The 20693-nt window shown below is 43.1% G+C and overlaps 1 protein-coding gene across 3 annotated transcripts in view; it reads right to left on the bottom strand.

Annotated features, from left to right (window-relative positions):
- ep300b (EP300 lysine acetyltransferase b) overlaps positions 1 to 17665 on the bottom strand; it is a 32554-nt gene extending 14889 nt beyond the window's left edge. For 2 of the 3 annotated variants that reach the window (XM_084926578.1, XM_084926577.1), the window contains exons 1-18: positions 15517 to 17665; positions 13315 to 13913; positions 12117 to 12296; positions 8774 to 9080; positions 8220 to 8333; positions 7828 to 8070; positions 6889 to 6994; positions 6664 to 6792; positions 6411 to 6528; positions 6111 to 6294; positions 5815 to 5892; positions 5107 to 5186; positions 4806 to 4970; positions 4200 to 4700; positions 3695 to 3934; positions 3410 to 3590; positions 2742 to 2860; positions 613 to 852 (exon numbers count right to left, since the gene is read on the bottom strand). In XM_084926578.1, coding sequence (XP_084782704.1) covers positions 613 to 852; positions 2742 to 2860; positions 3410 to 3590; positions 3695 to 3934; positions 4200 to 4700; positions 4806 to 4970; positions 5107 to 5186; positions 5815 to 5892; positions 6111 to 6294; positions 6411 to 6528; positions 6664 to 6792; positions 6889 to 6994; positions 7828 to 8070; positions 8220 to 8333; positions 8774 to 9080; positions 12117 to 12296; positions 13315 to 13913; positions 15517 to 15610 — 3678 coding nt within the window. In that variant the 5' untranslated portion in view covers positions 15611 to 17665. Of the gene's footprint in view, positions 1 to 612; positions 853 to 2708; positions 2861 to 3409; positions 3591 to 3694; positions 3935 to 4199; positions 4701 to 4805; positions 4971 to 5106; positions 5187 to 5814; positions 5893 to 6110; positions 6295 to 6410; positions 6529 to 6663; positions 6793 to 6888; positions 6995 to 7827; positions 8071 to 8219; positions 8334 to 8773; positions 9081 to 12116; positions 12297 to 13314; positions 13914 to 15516 lie in introns of all 3 variants that reach the window. The other variant, XM_084926576.1, reaches the window with a different exon arrangement.
- Between the last annotated feature and the right edge of the window lie 3028 nt (positions 17666 to 20693).

Here is a 20693-nt window from a genome sequence, read left to right as displayed (position 1 = left end):
CGCAGTGATGTGGAGGATTTGTCTGAGTGGTGACAACTAAGATTATTATAATTAACTAAAACTAAAGTAAAACTAATATTAAGATGTGAAAAAAACCATTTTAGTTAACCAAAATAACTATAAAAACTAGACTTTAAATAAAATAAAACTAACTGAAACGATTTTGTGAACTTCAAAAACTAAAATGCAGGAAAAATCTTCAGTTTTAGTATCTGATTTGGTTACAAAAAAAACAAGTATGTGTTTACTGAAACTGGGAGTCAACTGCTTTCAAAAAGTTGTGTGTTTTTATTGCAATACCTGCCTCTGACATTCAGTGTTAACCTTAGTCTTTTTAATGATTACTATATGGAGGGCCCATATAGTAATCATTAAAAAGACTAAGGTTAACACTGAACCTAATAAAAACTAAAATGCAACATTTTCAAACAACAAAAACCAAACTGAAATAAGAAAACCCACTCTGGAAACTACCTGAAGCTCAACTAGATTCAAAACAAAAAAGGTTCTATTCAGCAGGTTTGAGCTGCAGAAATGGTAGATAAAGTTTTTCACTTATTAGTCTACACCTGCAGACACACAGGAACGATAAAAAACATGGTTCTGCCTCACCTTCCTCCCACAGCAGTACCCCAGGCCCTGCATGACGGGATCAATCTCCGATTCGAACACCTCAGCCAGCTTGGAGCAGTACTTGTAGACGCGGGAGGTTTTGCGGTTGTACAGCCAGGCGTTGTTGAACATCAACCAGATGTCCTCTATATACTGCCACGGCTCCTGGTATTGCCCCGTGTCCAGCTTCCGCTTGATGGTCGACAGGTCCATGGGGTTCTTCACGATGTCAAAGTAGTCCTGGTTTGGAAGGGACGCCGTCCAGGTAAGAATGGCAGGTCAATGTAAAGTTCAGGTAGTTGAGAAAGATTTAGAAGCAGGGAGAGAGGAAAGAGCAGCGAGATGTGGGAGCATTTGATCACCCAAGGGAAGAGTTTGAGAGATGGGGAAGAAGAGTACGATCAAGGTCATCGTCGTCGTGGTCATCAGGTGAAGGTGCGATGACGGCGTCGCAGTCAACCAGGCGGGACCAGAGTAGGGAGAGAAGAGGGTGCAGGGGGACAATGTTGTTGAGCGCTGTAGAGAAGAAGGTTCGCGTGCAAACAGAGAGACATGACAACTTCTGCCCTCCAGCTCTCTGCTTTGCACCCTACTTTAAAAGTCAAGTCCCTGTCTGTGCTGTCAGCTCATACACCCATTTAAACACTACCTAAAGATGACATGTAAACATAATGCAAATGACACCCAGTAATGTGACTGCAAAATTATTATTTATCAATTTGCTTTGGGAAGTATGTCGGCTCATTTTGCCACACAGCCGGGGGGAAAATGAGTCTCTGGGTTGTGATCAGGGTGCAAAACCAAGAAGAACAGAGCAGCGGCAAAAGCAACAAGGCAGACAGAGATAAACTGTTTCTAGCAGCCGAGTGGTCGGCGTCAGCTACGCTAGCAGCACGAGTGGCAATATGTTGGCTGAGTTAAAATCAACAGGGCTGAGGTGAAGCAAGTGAGTGTGAGAGGAGGGACGACTCTCTGGGTTGTTTTTCTTTTCCTGTCTTAGGCATTCTGCTTCTCATCAAACTAAAGCACAGTTTGAAAAAGAGGCAGAGAGGAGTGTCAGAAGAAAGGAACCAACAAGAAAGGAGGTCCGTCGGCTCTGAGTGAAAACACTCACAAGAGGAGAAAAAACCTGATAAAAACAAACAAGCAGTGCTTAATTTCTATATATATCACAGCAATGTGCTTCATTTTGTTTTTTTATTAATCCAACCTATTGTAAGTTACATTCCCCCCCCCCAAAAAAAAGAGCTGAATGGTTATTCAGCAGCAGAAAGTTACATCCCTTGAATGTGGGTGCTCCAGAAGGAGATGTGAGCCAACAGCCTGAGGCTTGCTAATCACTGCTGTTTATTAATGTTCATATTTGCAGTGGGAGGACAGACACAGTTGCTCTGATTCAGAGTAAAAGCATCCTGAATCTTATCAAGTAGTCTTCCCTCCAAATTGGACCCACTGAAGGTCTCCCACCTCTACACACTGCCCACCTGAACACCGTTACACTACTACTGGTGAGGAACTGAACTAGAAAGCTAGCAATGGGACACTACCACGATGATGATGATGATAATGATAATGATAATGATATATTAAAAAAAACATTTTTTGAAGCAATGCAACTTTAAAACTTGATGTCAAATGGCAACAAATTAAAATACATAAATGAAAGCGACTGGCTCGTGAACTGCAAATCATCCAGAGTGTATCTTTATTTTTAGGTATGTGTAATATTCTTTCAACCGTTTTTTTTTTCTTATATTATGAAGTTTTTAAATATGGAGTTAAAATACATTTCAGCTGTTAATACCTTTTGATGTTGTTTCATGTTAAATTTGCATTCATAAGAGCCACTGCTTTCATTTACAAATGGCAAAAAGTAGCATACAAATACAAACACGTAAACATATGACATGCAGTGGGGGGAAAAAAACAACAACAAAAACATTGAGGTAGGAGTACAAAGTAAAATTAAAGTGTGGAAAAAAAAAAATACAAAAAGTATGAGAAAGAAAAATATTTAAGATGGAAGAAACGAAAACAAAAATAAGCTAAATTTTGAGAGGAGTTGAAGCAAAATGGCAGCCAGTGCAGTCCCTTACCAGGTTAGTTTTGTTACTAGTTCGAATACGTACGGGTATTCCCAGTAACTGGGGGTCCACCGGCTGACGGAAGGGAAGGGACTCCGGGTCCTGCCGGTACAGAGATTCCAGGGTGGGCATCAGAGCCTGACGCAGCTCCTCGGGCTTAAAAACTGGAAAAAGAGAATCAGTCAGGGAGTGGATCAGGGAGCGGTCAGTAACCCCCCCGCCCCCCAACTGCATTATTAAAAGAGGACGTCTTGTGCTCATTTCCAGCTCTGTGTGTTTATTCTTTAATTTATTCATTGTTCATTTTCTTTCTGTCTGATTTGGGGGGGGGGGGGGGGGGGGGATATTTCCTAAAAAGGGGGAAAAGAACAGAACCACTATAATTCAGGAATAATGGGTGCAGGCATAAGCAACAGCTTGTGTGAGCCTACCACTCATACATAATGCAATGTTTTGCATATTATTCTGTGGTATGATGAACAACACTGTTAATAAGCTACGACAGCCTTCGCTACTTCACATTCACAGGCCAGCACTGTCAGAAACAATGATAAAGTTTACAGAAGTTCATCTTTCTCCTCGAGTAGATTCATGTGATTTCGACTTATTTCTATGACAGTGCTTCACATGAGTCACAGTTTGTGGTTACACAGCTGTCACTGTGGAGATGCTACAGCTGTTAATCACTAACAAAGACAACAGTGGACGCTTACTTTTCTTCTTGCTCTGAGTGTTAGCTGGGGAGCTGTTGGTGGCTGCTGACCCTGACCCTTCCTCTTTCTTCACTTCTGGCTTCTTGTCTTCACTTGTCGCTACTGACGATGACACACAAGATGAAGACGTGTCCATGGGCTCTCCTTTACACCCGTCTCCTGATGGCTTCTCTTTCTTTATCTGAGAGAAAGGTTTGTGTGTCAGTTAACAAATTTCTTTATCAGAATGAAGACTAAAAGAAGACTAAAATAAAACATCAGGAAGTTTATTTTGAAGAGCCTCACCTCTGGTTTCTCCTCCATCTTCACATCAGCTTGACCCTTTCCCATCTTCCCCTTGCCATCTCCTTGAGCATCGGCTCCTTCGTCGTCCTCTTCTTGTTTCTTCACCTCCATTTTCACATCTTCCTGGCTGGGAGCAGGGCCGTTGGCTGAAGCGAGCTGAGAGGTGGGATCAGTGCTGCTGGTGACTGATGCTGGAGAGCAAACCTGACCATCTGCTGTCAGAGAAGGCTTCGCAGATAGCTGAGGCAGAGCAGGCAGAGATGGAGTGAGGTTTAGAAAAGGCAAGTTAGAAATCACAAACGGGACACGTTCCATGTTATGTTGGGTTTACACAGTCATCTGCTAAAACTAAACAAACATTTTTTCCCATATTTCCTGTGAGTACAAAAAAATAAGAGAGTCAGATAGGGAACCAATTCAAAATGAAAGGCTCACAAAACTTAGTCTTTGGGAAAGAATGTGGAGTAAGAGTAGACAAAATAAAGAAAGACTCTAATCTGCTCACCGGGGTCTGTGGCTGCTGTGATGGCACGTGAGCATTCTGATTCAGCACTGAAGAAGTCTGATTTGTTTGAGGGCCCGAGGAGGCCGTGTCCCCAAGTGTCTGCTGTTGAAGGTGATTAGCTTTCTCAGAGTTCATAGTGTGCACTGATGGCTGCGGCTGCGAGGCTTGCTGTTGCTGCTGCTGAGAGTGCTGGGGATGGGGCAGCTGGGGTGTGCTGGGGGTCTGCGGCTGCGGGGTCTGACAACCAGGTAACCTCGGGGGCGTCTGATGGGGTTGAGGTGTTAAGCTGCGTGCTGGTGACGGGGAGTTTGTTCGCATAGGGGGACAATGAGGGAAAGCGTTGGACTGGTTGGAGGATGGAGGCAGGTTAGGCAGAGACCCAGTGCCACCAGCATTCACAGACCCCATAGAGCCTACGGGGGCTCCGGAGCCTGGAACAGAAGGGGCGGACTGGGGAGCGGGGCTGCTGGCTGGGTGGGATGGCGGTGTTGACATCTGGTTCTGATGCAGAGAGTAGGACACAGGATAATGTTTAGTCATCCTCTTTGAAACTTTATCATTCCAAACTTGTTACAAAGTAATGTCACTCTTCAACTCAATCCTTACCGCATGCACAGCATTCTGTGTTCCTGACTGACTCATACCAACGGCACCAGCACCAGGACCAGGACCAAGTCCTGGACTGGACCCAGGAAACTGGCCTGGAGGGAGGTACTGGTTCTGTAACGGTGTGGCGTTAGGCTGACTCATCCTCGTTGTTCCCATGCCCATCTGGAAACAAAACAAGTCACGTAAAGTCTCATGTAACCTCTTCTACTGCAGTTAGAGCTTTTCACAGCACATGAGTCAATAAATGATATTCATATGAACCCAAAGTAATGACAGAGAATGCAACAGTGATGCCAACCTGGTTCAGCGGAGCAAGAGGAGGCGTTGACCTCTGACCCATCGACTGCATCCCACCTATCTGACCAAACTGGTTCATTCCTAAAAAAAAAAAAAAGGACAAAATCGAAGCATGTGAAAACACTTTTCACTGGGCATTGCTGTAACTTGCACTGTTTGGATTATGTAGACATATTAAAGAAAGTGATATAAAGAGTAAGTATTTCCTGGTCGTGGCAGCGTGTAATCTCATTTAAATTTGGCTCAAACTTTTTCTGAAGATGTTTAAGCCTTGGTTCACAAAGATTAGAGTGATAACCATATTAATAATTTAGATTATCAGCAGTTTATATAAGGACTTTTTTTTTTTAGTAGAAAGTTTGAATTAACAAAAATGTTAAGCAAAGTCTGTAGCTTTTTAAGATTTAACATAAACTGCTGGCAAAAAATGTCAAAAATGAAAACCACAAACAAAATTCAGCTCACCTCTGATGATTTGGGATGGCAGCAGAGAGAAAGAAATAAATATCTGCACATAATTTGGGTGAACCAACCCTCTAATGTAGCTCTCTGCTAAACATTTCCACAATGGGGAAAAGCCATATCTACTTCCGGATTTCTAAATTTTTTTAAATACTGGTCTAGAACTCCTGTCTAAAATAAATACAGTATATGACATTTACTCAAGAATCCATTGATTTTAAGTCATTTATACTTGTTTGAGGCGTACCTGCTGGATTCTGCATCCTGTTGACCATCTGATTGGGGCCGGCTGGTCTGACCATGGATGGATCAACGTGAGGCCCATCTGACAGAGCAATAACGAGGAATCAAAGTGAGCTCCTTTTCTACTTCAAAATTACACCTTTGCCTCTGGACTACATTTCATTTTTGAGAAGGCAATTTTGTGTTTTGTATCTTGTACCAGGCAAAGATGTGACGGGTGGCAATCAGTTTGATTATTTGTATGCCAGCAGTATTTGTAGACGAGTGTCTGACTGAGGTAATAATATAATGTTTACTCACTAGGTGGTTGCCCCGGGGGCATGGGAGGTTGTCCCATGCCAGGAGGCCCCTGTGGGAGGCCCGCAGAGGGTATGCCAGGCTGGCCAGGCATGATGCCCTGCTTCTGGAGCCGCGTCCTTCTCTTCTCTTCCAGCTCTTTTTGGATTTTGTAGATCTTCTCTGCCAGCAGGTGGTAGTACTCCGCCTAGAAGAGTCGCAGCAAGCAGATTTTACAGGATAAATCCCAACAGCACATAACACTAATGTATGTAAAGTTATTTTTTCTATATCTGCCAACTAATAGTCACACTGGATTCTTACCCTGCTGTTGGCTGACTCATACATATCCCCCTCTACTTTTCGAGCGTAAGCCACCAGATTATCCATCCGCCGGTCCTTCAGTGCAGCTGGGTCAGGAGTGGGGAAGATGGCCTGCACACTGCTCAGATACACACACACGAATAGGAAAAATGTGCATCTACAAATACGTTTACACCGACTGTTGGAAATAACTTGTTTATTCATTTCATCTCCGCTGTTCTGTTGGAATGTTTGCAGGACACGACAGACTCACAGCTTGTGGACAAGGTGGTTGCGAAGGTCTTGTGTGATGTCTTCATGCCAAGACTTCCTCATGCCTCCAGCAGAAGGTGAAGTAGCCGTGGGCAAGGAACCAAGGCTCCCCACACCATCATTCATCAGACTGAGAGAAATGACAGATGCGTTAGTTAAGGTCTCAGCCAGCGCAACCCGAATGAAAAAGTAGTAAATAGATGTGGCCAATGAAAGGCAGTCTGACCTCTGTGCGTTCATACAGTTGTGCAACATGGCATCTGGCAGTAGCGAGGAATGCTGGTTGGAGGTCTGCACCCCAACTCCACCGTTCACTCCCATAGAGTTTCCCCCTGGAAAGAGAGGGTTTTGGAGTTAGAATAGAAAATAGGAAGTAGACTAGTGTTTACCTTAGATTTTAGAGTGTACTCACACTACACTGTCTATATCGTGCCCTATCACATTTGTCTGATAAAGCCAGGTTGGTCTGACTAGTGCGATCACTGCGCACCGATCCCAGTACACGGTTCAGTTGGACCCATAGATGGTACGCATCTGGTGTGATCGCTAACCACGCCAAAGCATAAAAACGTCACGCTTTTACAATGACAGCTGGCACCATGGAAAACACTGTTAAATAATTAGCAAACCTTTAAGGCATGTGAAAAGACCGTTTCTCACCATTTATAAAAATGTCTCAGCTTGAGCTACAAAAATCACATTGTGCTCTAAAAAAAAACAAAAAAAAAAAAACACTCCTTGAAAGCATGCATGTAAGTGAGTGAGTGAGTGAGTGGAGCCGAGATGCCCAGACAAACTGAAGTGTACTTGGGTCTGGATTGCTAAGTACAGTGTGAATATAGGCGGGGAAGAAATACAAAACGATGTTAGCATAGACTGTTGCATTCAGCGTCACTGAAATGTAAATTAAACTTCAGTGGAGAGCTGTAAAAGATTAAGGAGGAACTAAAGAACACTCAGCATTCACCAAAGACTTGTAAAGTTACATGTTTAGGCCTCTTTCATAACACCTGAGGCAGCGCCAGCAACTGATGAGAAGCTCTGAACAACTTTAAACAGCTCATTCGAAGTTTCCGAAAAGCTCTGCTTAAACATGACAGGGCTGCTTAAGTTGTTCCCCAAAGGTTAAGGACATCATATTCCTAGCAGGTTTCTATATACTAACCCATGCTATTTACAGTCCTAATCCCGGGCTGTCCCTGCAGCCCCTGGTTTGGCACGCTGGCCTGCGACGGCTGCTGTGGCATCTGGTTGCCCTGGTAAGTGAGGCCCAGTGCAGCATAGGCTCTCTCTATGGAGCTGGGGTCGATCTGGTTGGGAGGGTTCAGGTTCGGTGCGTTGGACTGTCCTCCTGGCACACCTGGACCTAAGGAGTTCACTAAACCCACCCCAGCACTGTTGCCCAGAGCTGTGGCAACAGGAGAAAGAAACAGAGGTAACGAGAGATGAGTATCGTGAATTCTAGCCCACTGTGATGCACTTTATTGTTTAAATTAGAAATAATAATTAATTAAGGAATTAATGTGCAGATACAGCCAAAGACTGAAAAGGACTCACGCTGCTGATTCCTCTTGTCCCCAGCATTTTTCAGTGGCAGACAGACAGGACAGTCGTGTCGTGTGCAGTTCTTCCAATGAGAAATGATCTGTCTGGATGAGGCACAGTGCGCCACTGGAGGAGAAGACAAGAGTGAGGAAATGTTTTAGAAAAGGAAATAAAAGATGAAGAGTAAAAAAGATGGGAGAGCAAGTGGAGGGAAACGTTGACAGAGTGAAGGCAAGAGATGATTAACATGACAAGGATGAACAAAAAAGCAAAATAAGAGCCAAAAGGTAATAACTTATTATATGAGTCACTCAGTAAAACAAAACTACGTCCAGATGGAGACTCGGTGAGACAAGGAGAGGAATTACAGTAAAACAGCCAGCTGAAGAGAAAATAACTCATCCTGATAGAGAAAAACTGGGAGGCAAACCAACAGGGATTAAAAGAAAATATGTAAAAGAACAAGAGAAGGGGAAAAAAGTGTTGCAGATGCATGACACCATCGTGTTTATGAGATAAACCACACACCATATAAACTAGCCATCAGTGTAATTCAGCAGACTCACCCTGGCAGGACTTGCCAAGCTGGCAATGAGTCATGTGGTTCAGCACGTTCTTCATGGTGCGACAGTGAGGCAGGTTGCACTGTCGTACCTCTCCGTTGGCCTGCTCCCTCCGCTGGCATTTGTGCGCGTGCAGCAAGAGGACCAACTGCTGTTGAATCAGCTTCCGCTTCTCGGGGTCTGCAGTAGGAGGTGTGGCGCCGGGTCCCGCCCCCACAGCATTGAGTCCAACCTGCACCCCTCCCGCTGCTGCTGCCCCGCTGACCGACACACCGCCAACTGGTCCAGGCTGCTGCTGCTGAGGAGTCGTCTTAGGATGGAGAGTAGAAAAGAGGCACAGGCCACATTAGAAAAAATTATCCACCACAAAATGATCACTTTCAGTAACCAATCTTATAACAGCTGAGCACCTAGCAGCTAAAGATCCATGCTGCAAGAAGTCTTGGAGCATGGATCTTTGAAACTGCAGTTTTTGCCATAAGTTTCAGAAGTTTAATACACTCGGTAAGATCAGGTACTTGATTCAACAATAGGGCTGCCACGATTAGTCGACTAGTCACGATTACGTCGACTATCAAAATCGTCGACGACTGATTTAATAGTCGACGCGTCATTTTAAGCTTTGTAAGATCACAAAAGACGCAGGAATAAGTAGTAGGATTTAAGAGCGTAATAACGGACTGAAACAGAAGATGGCAGCACTGCATGTACAAGGATGCCAGCTGCCGTTAAACACCGAAGAAGAAGAAGAAGAAGAAGAAGAAGCTGTGTCCCAGAATTCATAGCGCAGCCCAGCTCAGTTTCCAACAATGGCGGCAGCTACTTAGTTTTAATATTACGCTTATTATTCTTTCTGGGTCACAAAATAAACGTTTAACATATTTTCAGGTGAGAATGTAACTGTGTAAACCTGAAATATCTGCTCAGTTTATCAAGACACCACATATTTTCAAAAGCGCTCCGACGTTTTCGGAGACGTCTGTTACCCACTAGCTCGATAGCGAGCCGGGGGCAAGGCTCACTAGAGCCGTGAGAACACCGGACTCCTGGCAAATCGTTTTCAAACTCCCGGCGGACTTTCGCTACTCAGGTTAAACATATATAAGTCACTTAGATAACTTAAAAATGTTATTGTTTGGCTTTTTTTTTTTTTTAGTATTTTATTTGTTCCTGGGTAAATCGGTTTGGCTGAGATTAAAGTTATAGTTTTTACACAACTGAATAAACGTCAAGCAGACAACTGATTATCAGAAGTGTGAGATGCTCGAGAATATACTCCAGTGTCCTGTTATATTTTAGATAGCAAGGAGTTTATTAAACTTCACCGAAACAATCTGCAAATTTCATTAAAATTTAATAAACTATCATATTGTCTTTATTTTTAGTTAGCACATACCTTAAACACTTAAAGCTGTAAGCTAATGATAGTTATATAAGAGCAGATGCTGCTGGTGCAATAAGCTGTATGTTTTACGTCCAATGGATGATGATCTGACTAGTCGACTAATCGCAAAAATAATCGGTGACTAGTCGACTATCAAAATAATCGTTTGTGGCAGCCCTATTCAACAATCAGTAAACTAATATGGGAAGAAATGAGGAAAAAGTCTACTTCTGAATAATGCTTTCAGCTATTTAATATTTAAATACAGCAGAAGAATCTAAAGCACGAACGAGCCTGCTGAAAAGCACAAAAAAGGCCAGTTTTTAATTAGAGCCAAATGGTATACAGCATAATAAGTAACTCTGTAATGTAACCGCAGCAGAGCAGGTGACAGTGCCCAGCTGACTTCTGATCATCTCTCTTGGCTAATGATGATCAGTGCAGAACATCCACCTGCTCATTTAATTGGAAATGTGAATGAACTCAAAAATTGGGGGCAGCTCTTACACTCAAACACACAGACCAAGTTAACAGTGAGTCACTGCAATCTGACACTACACTCCTGAGGCTTTTGGTTGATCTTTATGATGATTCATCTCTGTGAGATAGGTGGGATTATTATAAAGGTGATCTGAGCTACTTATTTACCAAAAACTCCCTCCACCACAACTGTGTTCATTAAGATAACACGGGACACAGTTATTTAGCAGAGGCAGCCTATCTTTTCTAAAGAGGTAATGACAAACCAAAAACAAACTGGAAGTCATCAATGAGACCTACAAGCTGACTGAAGCCAAGTGTGGAGACTGGGTGCTGAGATCGAGTCAGAAATATGACCCCATCCCAGTCTGACAACGCACCAACAAAAATGGGAAAAAATGACATTCAAAACTTTTAAACCCCCTCTCCCCAGTGACGTCAGTTTTCTTTGGAAGAGCCCAGCACATAAAAATCACAGCTTAGCTGCACTAACTTGCAGTATATTTCTTGCACTGACTTAATAAATGCAACTCTGTCAGGGAGTGACAGATGGTGTTAATTATTTGTTCAGCGTGGTTTGTAGACAACTTAAAACAAAAAATAATAATTTAACAGAGAGGACTTTTACACGAACCCTGGAAATGTGCAGCCAGAAATCAGCAGGCTTGAGCAAATTTGTCATTATCGGCAGACGTTTTAAAAGGTACCTGAAAACTGTGACGGAAACCCCGAGCTGTACTACGATGGGGATAAGGGAAAGTTTTGGGGGGAAATAAATAAATAAAATCATTTCAGGTCGAGTCATGCAAGTTTTTAAAAATTATTATTATTATTATTATTATTATTATTATGTGTCAGCAAGGCTCTGTGTCAATGTCATCTCAGCTGCTACACTGTCTGGAAGGGAGTAAAAGACTTGTTGTACGACTGCCAGTGAAAGGCCAATATTTGAAACAAAAAAAAATGCTCATCTGGACACTGCCTTTCTGAGTAATTAAAGGCACAAAATAAAACAAATTCCCATCTGTCTCTGGCTCTCAAACTGTGATCTAGTTTATAAGACACATCATCTAATCGCCTCTGATAGGATGTGTTGCAAATGGCAAATCTCAAAAGCTGTGCAATCATATATAGCAATGTAAAGTTACTGAAGCAGTTCTGTAAAGAATAAGGTAAAAAGTTTAGGCTCTCTGGCGTCTACTTTTCCACCTCCATACATTTGCCAGTTGTCAATATTGGAGGGAAAAAAGCACCGGAGGCAATGATAGTTGGTTTTCAGGACTTTCAAAGGATATATTTAATACAGTAAGGATGACTGTGAAATACCCTCAACACTTTTTCTTCCAATCTGAATCTCATTCAATATTTGGTTTTACTTTGAATCATTCAGAGTTAAAATGTGTGTTTAATTTGCAGTAAGGGCCAAAAGGCTCCTATATGGGCTACAGAGTTTTAAACAGAAGAAAAACCAACAAATCCTACCATCCCAGACATGCCTTGACCCGCTGGTGTCTTCTTCTCCATGCTAAACTGGGCAGCCATATTGCTGGCGAGGCCTGCTTTATTCTGGAGCTGTGGGCCCAGCCCTGCTCCAGGCATCCCCTGGCCAGCGGTCTGGCCGTACGGACCGCCATAGGGGCCCGCGTTGGCCATCATATTCATCTGGAGAGCGGTGGAGAAAAGGGTGAGGGGGTTTAAAATGAAAAGAGGGGGAGGAGGAGACAAGACAATGTAAGAAAGAAGTGTGATAATAAACAGTTTAAAAGGTTACTTTACTTTTCACAACATGTACTATAACCAGACAATCAACACATTCAGTCACCTTTTAAATAACATGACTGTCTGGTTACTGTACTTCACCTCCCTCTCCAAAATAAACTAACGACACAGACATGATTTATTGCCACCTCTTTGACTTGGAAAACAATTTCAGTATCAGCGATGGTCTTCAGCATCTGGCCAAACTATTCTCTTATCACAGCAGCAAATCACGGCCTAAACTTCAGTGAGAGTGAGCCTTTAGTACCAGCACTGTGAGGTGGGTGGTAACCTGCTGCCATGTGTAAGTGTCTAATTGAACTGCTGATCCCTACTTACAAGCTCAGAGAGAAAATAAAGCAATTTACTGGGTTTAACAGTGTGATTTCCTTTGCGCACATAAGAGACAGTCAAAGTAATAAAAGAAACAAAGCTGCAGGCCTGTTACTCTTGAGAAAAAGTCCCAGAGACGCAAACTAACGCAAAGAAGTAATCCTTGTTTAAAACCATTTAACCGTCTTTTTCAATAACGTCTTTACACCTCTAGAATAAAAATCACAATCATCATGTGGCTAACAAGTCACCAGCAAGTGGGTTAACCATCGATACCACAGAGTAAACTGTGATGCAGCTGTACATCCAACATGTAACCGCATTTCTATCTGCACCTGTGCTGGAGATGAGTAGTTTTATCCGAGTGGCAAGTGCACAGCTTCATCTGCCTACAGCTTTCCATGCTCTAATCAGACATATACCTCCAGGCTTCAGCAGTAATTTCAAACTTTCATATTTTATATCCATGTGAGGAATTGAACTCTGACAGGTACATCCCAAAACTGTTTAACCTGCCAGTTTGACCAGTTCAATCTCTTTGAAAAATAGTATTTTAAACACAAATGAGACCTGCTTTGAGTCTGCCTACCTTGTTCAGTGCTCCAGGCTGCTGTGGTCTCATCCCTGCCTGACTCCCAGCTCCCATTTGCTGACCGCCTTGCTGCTGATGTTGTAGGCCATCTGGCAAAAGATTACTGTTGTTTCCCATGCCAGCACTGCCGGGGTAGCCCATTCTAGGTGAGCCATTAACAACCTGGCCCCCCATCAGCCCCTGCTGAGGCTGCTGTCCACCATTACCCTTCTGGGCTCCCACCATAGCTGCTGCCCGATTGTGCGCTCCAACCATTCCGACCTGCTGCATTAATCCAGCTTGCTGCGGCTGGCTCTGGGGAGGCATGCCTTGAGGTCCTCCAGGGGCAACGCTGACACCCCCCATCATCCCCATGGATGCCCCAGATGGCGTGCTATTAGAAGTGGGGCCACCCTGCTGTGGTGCTGCTACTGCGCGCAGGAGCTCAGACAGCTGCTGGTGTTTTGCAGCTGCATCCTGACCACCTCCTCCTCCTCCGACCCCTCCGAGGCTGCTGTGGAGTTGACTGGCATCCCCTCCGTTAGTTAATCCCAATTCCGAAGAACTGATGAGCTCGTCTGGGAGGTCATGCTCCAGTTCAAAGAGTGAACCGAAATCTAGGCATACAGGAGGAAAAACAGAATTATTACCAGCCAGAAAACTAGAGATTTTGTTAACAGGGTTTTTGTGTTTTGTTTTGAATAATCAACTATTAGAGTGTATAGGCAGGAAACAAGACCAGCACTAGCTGCCTCTCACAGCCTGGACCTCTCCCCAGAGCCCCAGTTTGTGGTTTGTGGGATGCCACACATGGAGTCGGGACAAGGCGAGAAGCCGCAGAGGTAAACAGTGCAGCACCTTGGAAGGTGTGTGAATTTGAACTGCAGTTCTATGGTTCAGAGGAACAAACTGCAGAGACGTGGAGGAAGTCATATCTACTGCAACAGGAGGCACATTAAAATCATAACCTGTTTTTAAGTAGAACTTTCATTTAAAAGTGACAAGAGCATTACCTACATTTTTATGGTAGTTTATGAGATGTTGGCACCTCACTAAACTTGAAATTCCCATAATGACTTCTCACTTTTTGGATCAAATACTTCCAAAGATTTCACTGCGCCTCGCATGAATGTATTTGCACTAACAGATCCAACTTCACATACGAGGTGATACACGTCCAGTTGCTCTGCCTGCGACACGCTTTGTTGTTATTATATTTAAAAAGTGAGCTGCACCAAGTGCGGCGCAGCGTCGCCGTGTAGCCAAACAATGGGGACAGAGAACCAGAATGGGCTCTGATAGAACGACCAAAAAGCTAAAAGGAAAAAGGCCTCTGAACAAAGGGCACCAAAGAAGACATGTCAAAGTCTGTGGCTTGCTTACCGTTTCGTTTAAACCCGGCAGCAGTGAGAAAATTAACAAAGCTGTAACTTCTGCGGGACAAGGACGCTCTGCCTAACTTATTCAAGTCGAACAATAGCTAGCTTGTATATAACAATAGTTTATTAAAAACCCAGTATGCTTAGCGCTAAAGACACAATAATCATACCGCAAACGTTATTTCTCTCTCCAGAGTCACTGGTTATCGACTGATACTCAAAAAGACTTGTTTCATTTAGGTTTTTGTCTTTGCTAACCAGATGCAGGGCTCAGTTGAGCCGGTCTGGTGGGTTTATCTGCCTAGCTACTAGCTAGCTGCTCGGCTACCCTCACTTTCTCTTAAAGCTGCCTCGGAAAAACCCTATCTTTCTCTAGTTTTTATCGGGATATCCAAGAAGCCTGGTGCTTAATGTGTCGGCACTTTAATTCTTCAAATTACTCAATTCAAAACTACCTCTACAACTTGAAGCAAACCGGGCTGACTCGCCTCTTCCATTGTTTGGAGGTGGACCCTAATAGTTGCTGCTAGCTAGCCTGTTGAGGCTAACGCATCAAAACATAAGTGCTGGAAAAGTTGTTCCTGTTGCCACAACTATTACCATGTTCCCCGATTAGCGGCCAAAAACTCTCGGATTAAGACTTTAAAAAATAAACAAACAAACAAACTCCCCAAGACAACAACATGTTGCTGTTCGCAAGCAGCAACTTTTGAGCATGTCAGTCAAAGCAACTAATGCAACTCTGCAGGGACTCCGAAAACTGACCGGCAATTTACACACACCTCACACTGAAGCTCGTTTATATTTTATCCAGCCTTAATAATGCATGCCAAATATTTACCATTTCCATCACTGGCAGACACCGAGAGAGCAGGAGAGGACAGCTTGGGCCTCTTGGCTGAAGGCGGGCCGGACTCCAGAACATTATCGGCCATATTTTTTTGGAAGAATTAAAAATAAAACGCTTTAGATCCACGGAGGGCAAATGCAATCCCCCACCCCCTTTATTTGCGTCTCCCAGTCCTTTTAAGAAACCTTTCTGATCGTTCCCCCACCGCTCGGGGGGGACGGTAGGGGAGAGAGGCACAGCAGTGTTGAGTTCTTTCAGTTCTCCCCTCTCGTTTTTATTCCTCTCTGCAGATATCAGTCCCCCTCCCCAGTCGGAGATTTTGTTTCTTCACAGATTTGAGCAGCAGCAGAAGGAGGAGGAGGAGGCGGCGGCGGAGGTGGGAAGGTGGAGTCGGCAAAAAAGGCAAGCGTGCGGCCCTCTGACAACCTCATGTAGCCTCTTCTGCGACACAAAACCCGTCCCAAGATCTGTCCTCCGGGCTGTACTCAGTCCTGCCCGGCATAGTCGGCGGAGAAAATCTCAGTTTCAAATCCGAATCGCTCCAAGCCGGGTGAGGGGGGTGGAGAGCAATTTGTCAGGGCACAAAAAAGACAACTGCGATCCAGCAAACAGAAGCCAGGAGTTGTTTTTTTTTCCTCCTTTCTTTCAGTCTCCTGTGTTAACTCCAGGAGCCAAGCTCTCTCATGCAACAGATTTCTCTCCTCCTCTCTGATCGGACCTCTCTCAGTGCCACTGATTTCCCTCAGAAGTAAAACAAGGCAGTGGACACGGTTAAAGTTGCACTACAAACAGCCTGCACCAGCTTTAAAGTAGCTGAAGAAATTAGTCAGCTGCACAGAGAGGACGACACGCCGGGCTTACGGTTTCTCGGGTAAAAAAGTCTATCGCGGCTGTATATGTCTCACTACATATAACCCAATGATAGAATTCGTTGTGTTCTGCATGTACATGCCGACTTGTTTGTGCACTTAAGTGTTTGACCATGCAAAAGGCACTGTAGTCAGAAAGAACAGGACTCGTATTGCACGTAGTGGTTGTTGCAACCCGCTTGCGCGAGATGTCTTGCAGTCAGCACGGCTGCAAACAGAAGATCTTCAAGACCAAAAAAAGAAGAAAAAAAAAAATCACAGTTCTTGTGCAATCTCCCCACATGCACACTTTATCTCTCCGTACACTTCCCGAGGACGATCACAGCGCGAATTGCCAATCAGCGGGCAGTCAGATTGATCCAATCAGTATTTTTCCTCTCTTGCAGAGAACGGTCTGTTGGGTTACTTATCTTGTGCTCCACAAGAGGTTCCTCTCCTGGTATTTTAAAAAACACTTAAGAGAAAAAAAAACCTCAGATTAAATCACAAATATCGTCGCTTTTAAGGATGTCTTGGCCACGCGTGGAGGAGGAAAAAAGAAAGAAAAGCTCTGAAGAAAAAGCAGAGGATCAACGGCGACTGGAGAAAAATTGATCAAAATCTGACGGCTATTTCGGAAGCGGAAAGCTTCAGATCGGCACAATAATGTTGACACCCCCTCCTCCTTGAAATATTTTTGGCTGACAAAATCCTCTCATTGACTCTTTGTGATGGTGAATGCTCCCCCTCCGCGTTGATCCTGGCAATTTTTCCCCCCCTTCTCTTTAAACCCGTCTTTCTTTCCACCTCTCTCTTCTGCCCGGCAGCAATTTATTTATATAATTGTCTATGCGGGCTCTCTCCTTCCTCCGCGACGGACACATTATGATTTTTCATGTTGATGTTTTCCCTCCTCTCTTTTTTTTGGCAGGTTTTTCCCCCCTCGTTATGAGACACAGTCCTCTTCCGCCTCTCCTCCCCGTCTCCGCTCCGCAAACACCCCCTTCCTTGGATTTTTTCGGAGTATTTCCTTCTCATGCATACATATACACATATATATGTCACCGACTCGGTTTTCCCTCCACTGACGTCTTATCGGTTTTCGTGACGCTTTCTCTCCCCGGATAGCACGGACAGGATTCGGGCACTCTTTCGTCCCCCGGCGGTTCCCGGAGCGGCTGTCGTGGGTCGCGGAGTCGCTCCTTCTCTCGGTTATCTCCTCCTGTTTCTGACGGTCTGTCCGCACAAACAAAATGGCGGCTTGTTGTTTCTACTCCTCTGATACGGGGGGAGGGTTTGAGGTACAGCAACATTAGGCGTGAAAGGGGGGAGGAGGGAGCGCGCGACGACGGGAAGAAGAGGTTGTCTTCGTAAATGTTCGGGAGTGTCCGGAAACCGGTTCTGGGCTCTTTTTTTCCCTCATTTTTTTCCTTTTTTCTGAGGATTTTTGCCGATTTCAATCTGCAGGGGACAGTGGCGCTCCACTTTTATCTCAGTCAAATACAGCGGCTTTCACTACAGCGAAAGTGGAGAGCGACTTACTTGACAATAATATTGAAAAGTACAGTTTTTAAACAGGGGTGCGTCCAGAATTTTTTGGTGGCCATATTGGGGCCGCGAAAAGTATTGGGGTGGCACACCAAAAACAGAATTTCCAGTTTTATTGTGCTGTTGTCAAATATAGGTTACTTGAAAAACATGGCAACAAAAAGAGAAAATTAATTATATGCTCACTTAATTTCCTGCTATTATCATTGATATCACTGAAAATAGGTACATAGATAAGATTTTGAAATCTTATCTGGTTTCATCCTGAAAGGAGAACAGAACAAAAGGCAGGCAACGGGATCCAAAGAAGAGCTTTGAATGTCCTTCAAGAAGCTTGGAGAAGTATTTCTGAAGATTACTTAAAGAAATGACAAGAAAGCTGCCTCAAAGAGATTAGACTGTGTTGAAGCATAAATGTGGTCATACCATATATTGATTTTCAAGCTCATTAGAATCACAGACATCCTGTTTTTGCCTTATATATTGTATTTACATGTACGTTTGCACATGTTTCAATAAATTCCCGCACTTATTTCCCATTTTTCTAAGCAAAAGAATATAAGGGGCGACTAACATTTACACATTAGTGTTTAATGAAATATTCAAAAATAACTTTGATTCTATCCCCAAAAGTTGATTCTGTTCATCTGGACGTAGCGTTTTCAGTGGGAGAAACGTTTCATCACTCATCCAAGTGATTTCTTCAGTCTCAGCTGACTGCAGGTTTCCCCAATCTTATAAACAGATAGATCAACGATACTTTGATTCTAATAAAATGCCGAATTCTTTAAGTGTTTTCTGTTACAGGGACAATACACTGCTAAAAAAGTATCATGTGATTACTCCAGAGATATCAGTGTGTCCAGTTATCAAACAGAAACCACTGAGAATCCAGTTCACCTTCCTTGGTGCAAATGAAAGTGACAACAGGTGCTCTGAAGAGCCAATAAAAAAGGAAATGGTTTGCAGGTGGTGGCCACAGACCACTGCTGGTGATGAGAGATGAGAGCAGGTTCAAACTGAGCACATGTGACAAATGTGTGCGTCTGGAGACACCGTGGGAAACCTGCTGTCCCAACATCATATGTGCAGTCATGGATCTGCCAGTGGTGAATACCAGTTGAGTTCCACAGCGCTGGTATGTGAACACAATCCCAATAGCAGAATAATAACCCCTTTAAATTTTCATGAAATCTTTAACATCACAGCCCTGCATCAATAAATATAAGCATGCTATTTAGCAGAAAAGAGTTAATATTACTTAATAAACATTTTAAAAAATCTTATAAAATATTCAATCATGTACAGTTTTGTCACAAATAAATTTTTTTCTCTCATTTGGCCGATTTGTGCTGGTTGTATTTCAGCTTTTTCAACACAATTTGCATATTTTCATTGGTTTCATGGGTGTAACTGGACAGAACGACCAATTGGCACAGATGCAAACTACCTGCCTTCATTGCAGCAAGACCCAGATTAGGCTGGCATTTAAACTACCAACAAACAACCTCCAGTCCTCTGCATTGTAACAACCCATTGCACTCAAAACACATTTAACATCAACACAAAGATAAAATCATCATCCACTTAGACGAATGGAATAAGATCATTCTCAAAAATTTGATTTCTAGAGGCAGGAGGTTTTTCCTCACTGAGGCGACAGTCGCTTCCTTTGGCACATCTAAATCTCATTCCAGTCATTTAACTGTGCCTGAGTGAATAACTGGGAGACAGATGAGCTGCTAGAAGATGGATCTTCAAAGTCCCCATCATTACAATGTCATGCATCTGGAGACAAGACACTCTCACCACCTTTTTTTTCCCCAAATATTATTAACATTAAAACTGAAAAAAGAAAACAAAAGGCATATGGAAATATTTATCACATTGATAAACACCAATCCATATTAAAATAAAACCTTTTTTGTAACTAAGTATAACAAACAAGATGTTAAACTACATAAAACTTTTCCTTGTTTCTAAAAACCCCCAAACATATATCAGGTTATACCAACTGGCTTTTAAAAAAAAAAAAAACAAATCAAGTTCAAAAGAGGTCTCCAAATATTTTCTGGCTTTCACAATAAACAGTCCCAATCCGAAGTTTAAGACCACTTGAAAAACGGCAAAAAATCATATTTTGCATGGTTGGCTCTTAACAAGGTTCCAAGTAGAGCTTCAACATGCAACAAGAAGAAATGGGAGTGAGACGAAACATTTTTTTGAGCATGCAATTTATTGAAAACAGCGCTTAAATGGAAACAAGCTGTTTTACAGCTGCATAAAATGCAGTATTTTTAGTGTGTTATTCTGAGGCGTGAGTTCAGCATCTGTGTTATAGCACAAGCTGATTTCCAATCCTCTGCTCAGATTCCAAATCTACGTTCTATGGATTTAACTCATGTTGTGAACTGATAAGAATCAAATTTTACAAAAATAAAATTGTGAAACAATATCTTTTCTTATTAAAAAACAAAACATCCAAGACAGAATCAAAACACTAAAAAAGGAAATTGACAATATATTGACTGAAGAAGTGGAAAAAAAACTTAGATTTTTGAAACAGGATTATTATGAGAACGGCCCAAAAGCAGCTAGACTGTTAGCATGGCGTCTTAGACAGCAGCAAGCTGCTAATACAATTCACAAGATTAGGGACCCATCTACAAATAACTTGCAGTATAGCCAGGAAGCAATAGAAGAAACATTTAGGAAATATAACGAAAACTTGTATAAACAACCACGTTCCTCAAATAAAGACAAAAAAACTGC

The sequence above is a fragment of the Perissodus microlepis genome, chromosome 4 (genome assembly GCF_051167445.1).
Source record: "Perissodus microlepis isolate ML-2025 ecotype Zambia chromosome 4, ASM5116744v1, whole genome shotgun sequence".
Classification (NCBI taxonomy): Eukaryota; Metazoa; Chordata; class Actinopteri; order Cichliformes; family Cichlidae; genus Perissodus; species Perissodus microlepis.
The sequence above is the reverse complement of the archived record's forward strand: the minus strand, read 5'-3'. Positions and strand labels throughout refer to the sequence as shown.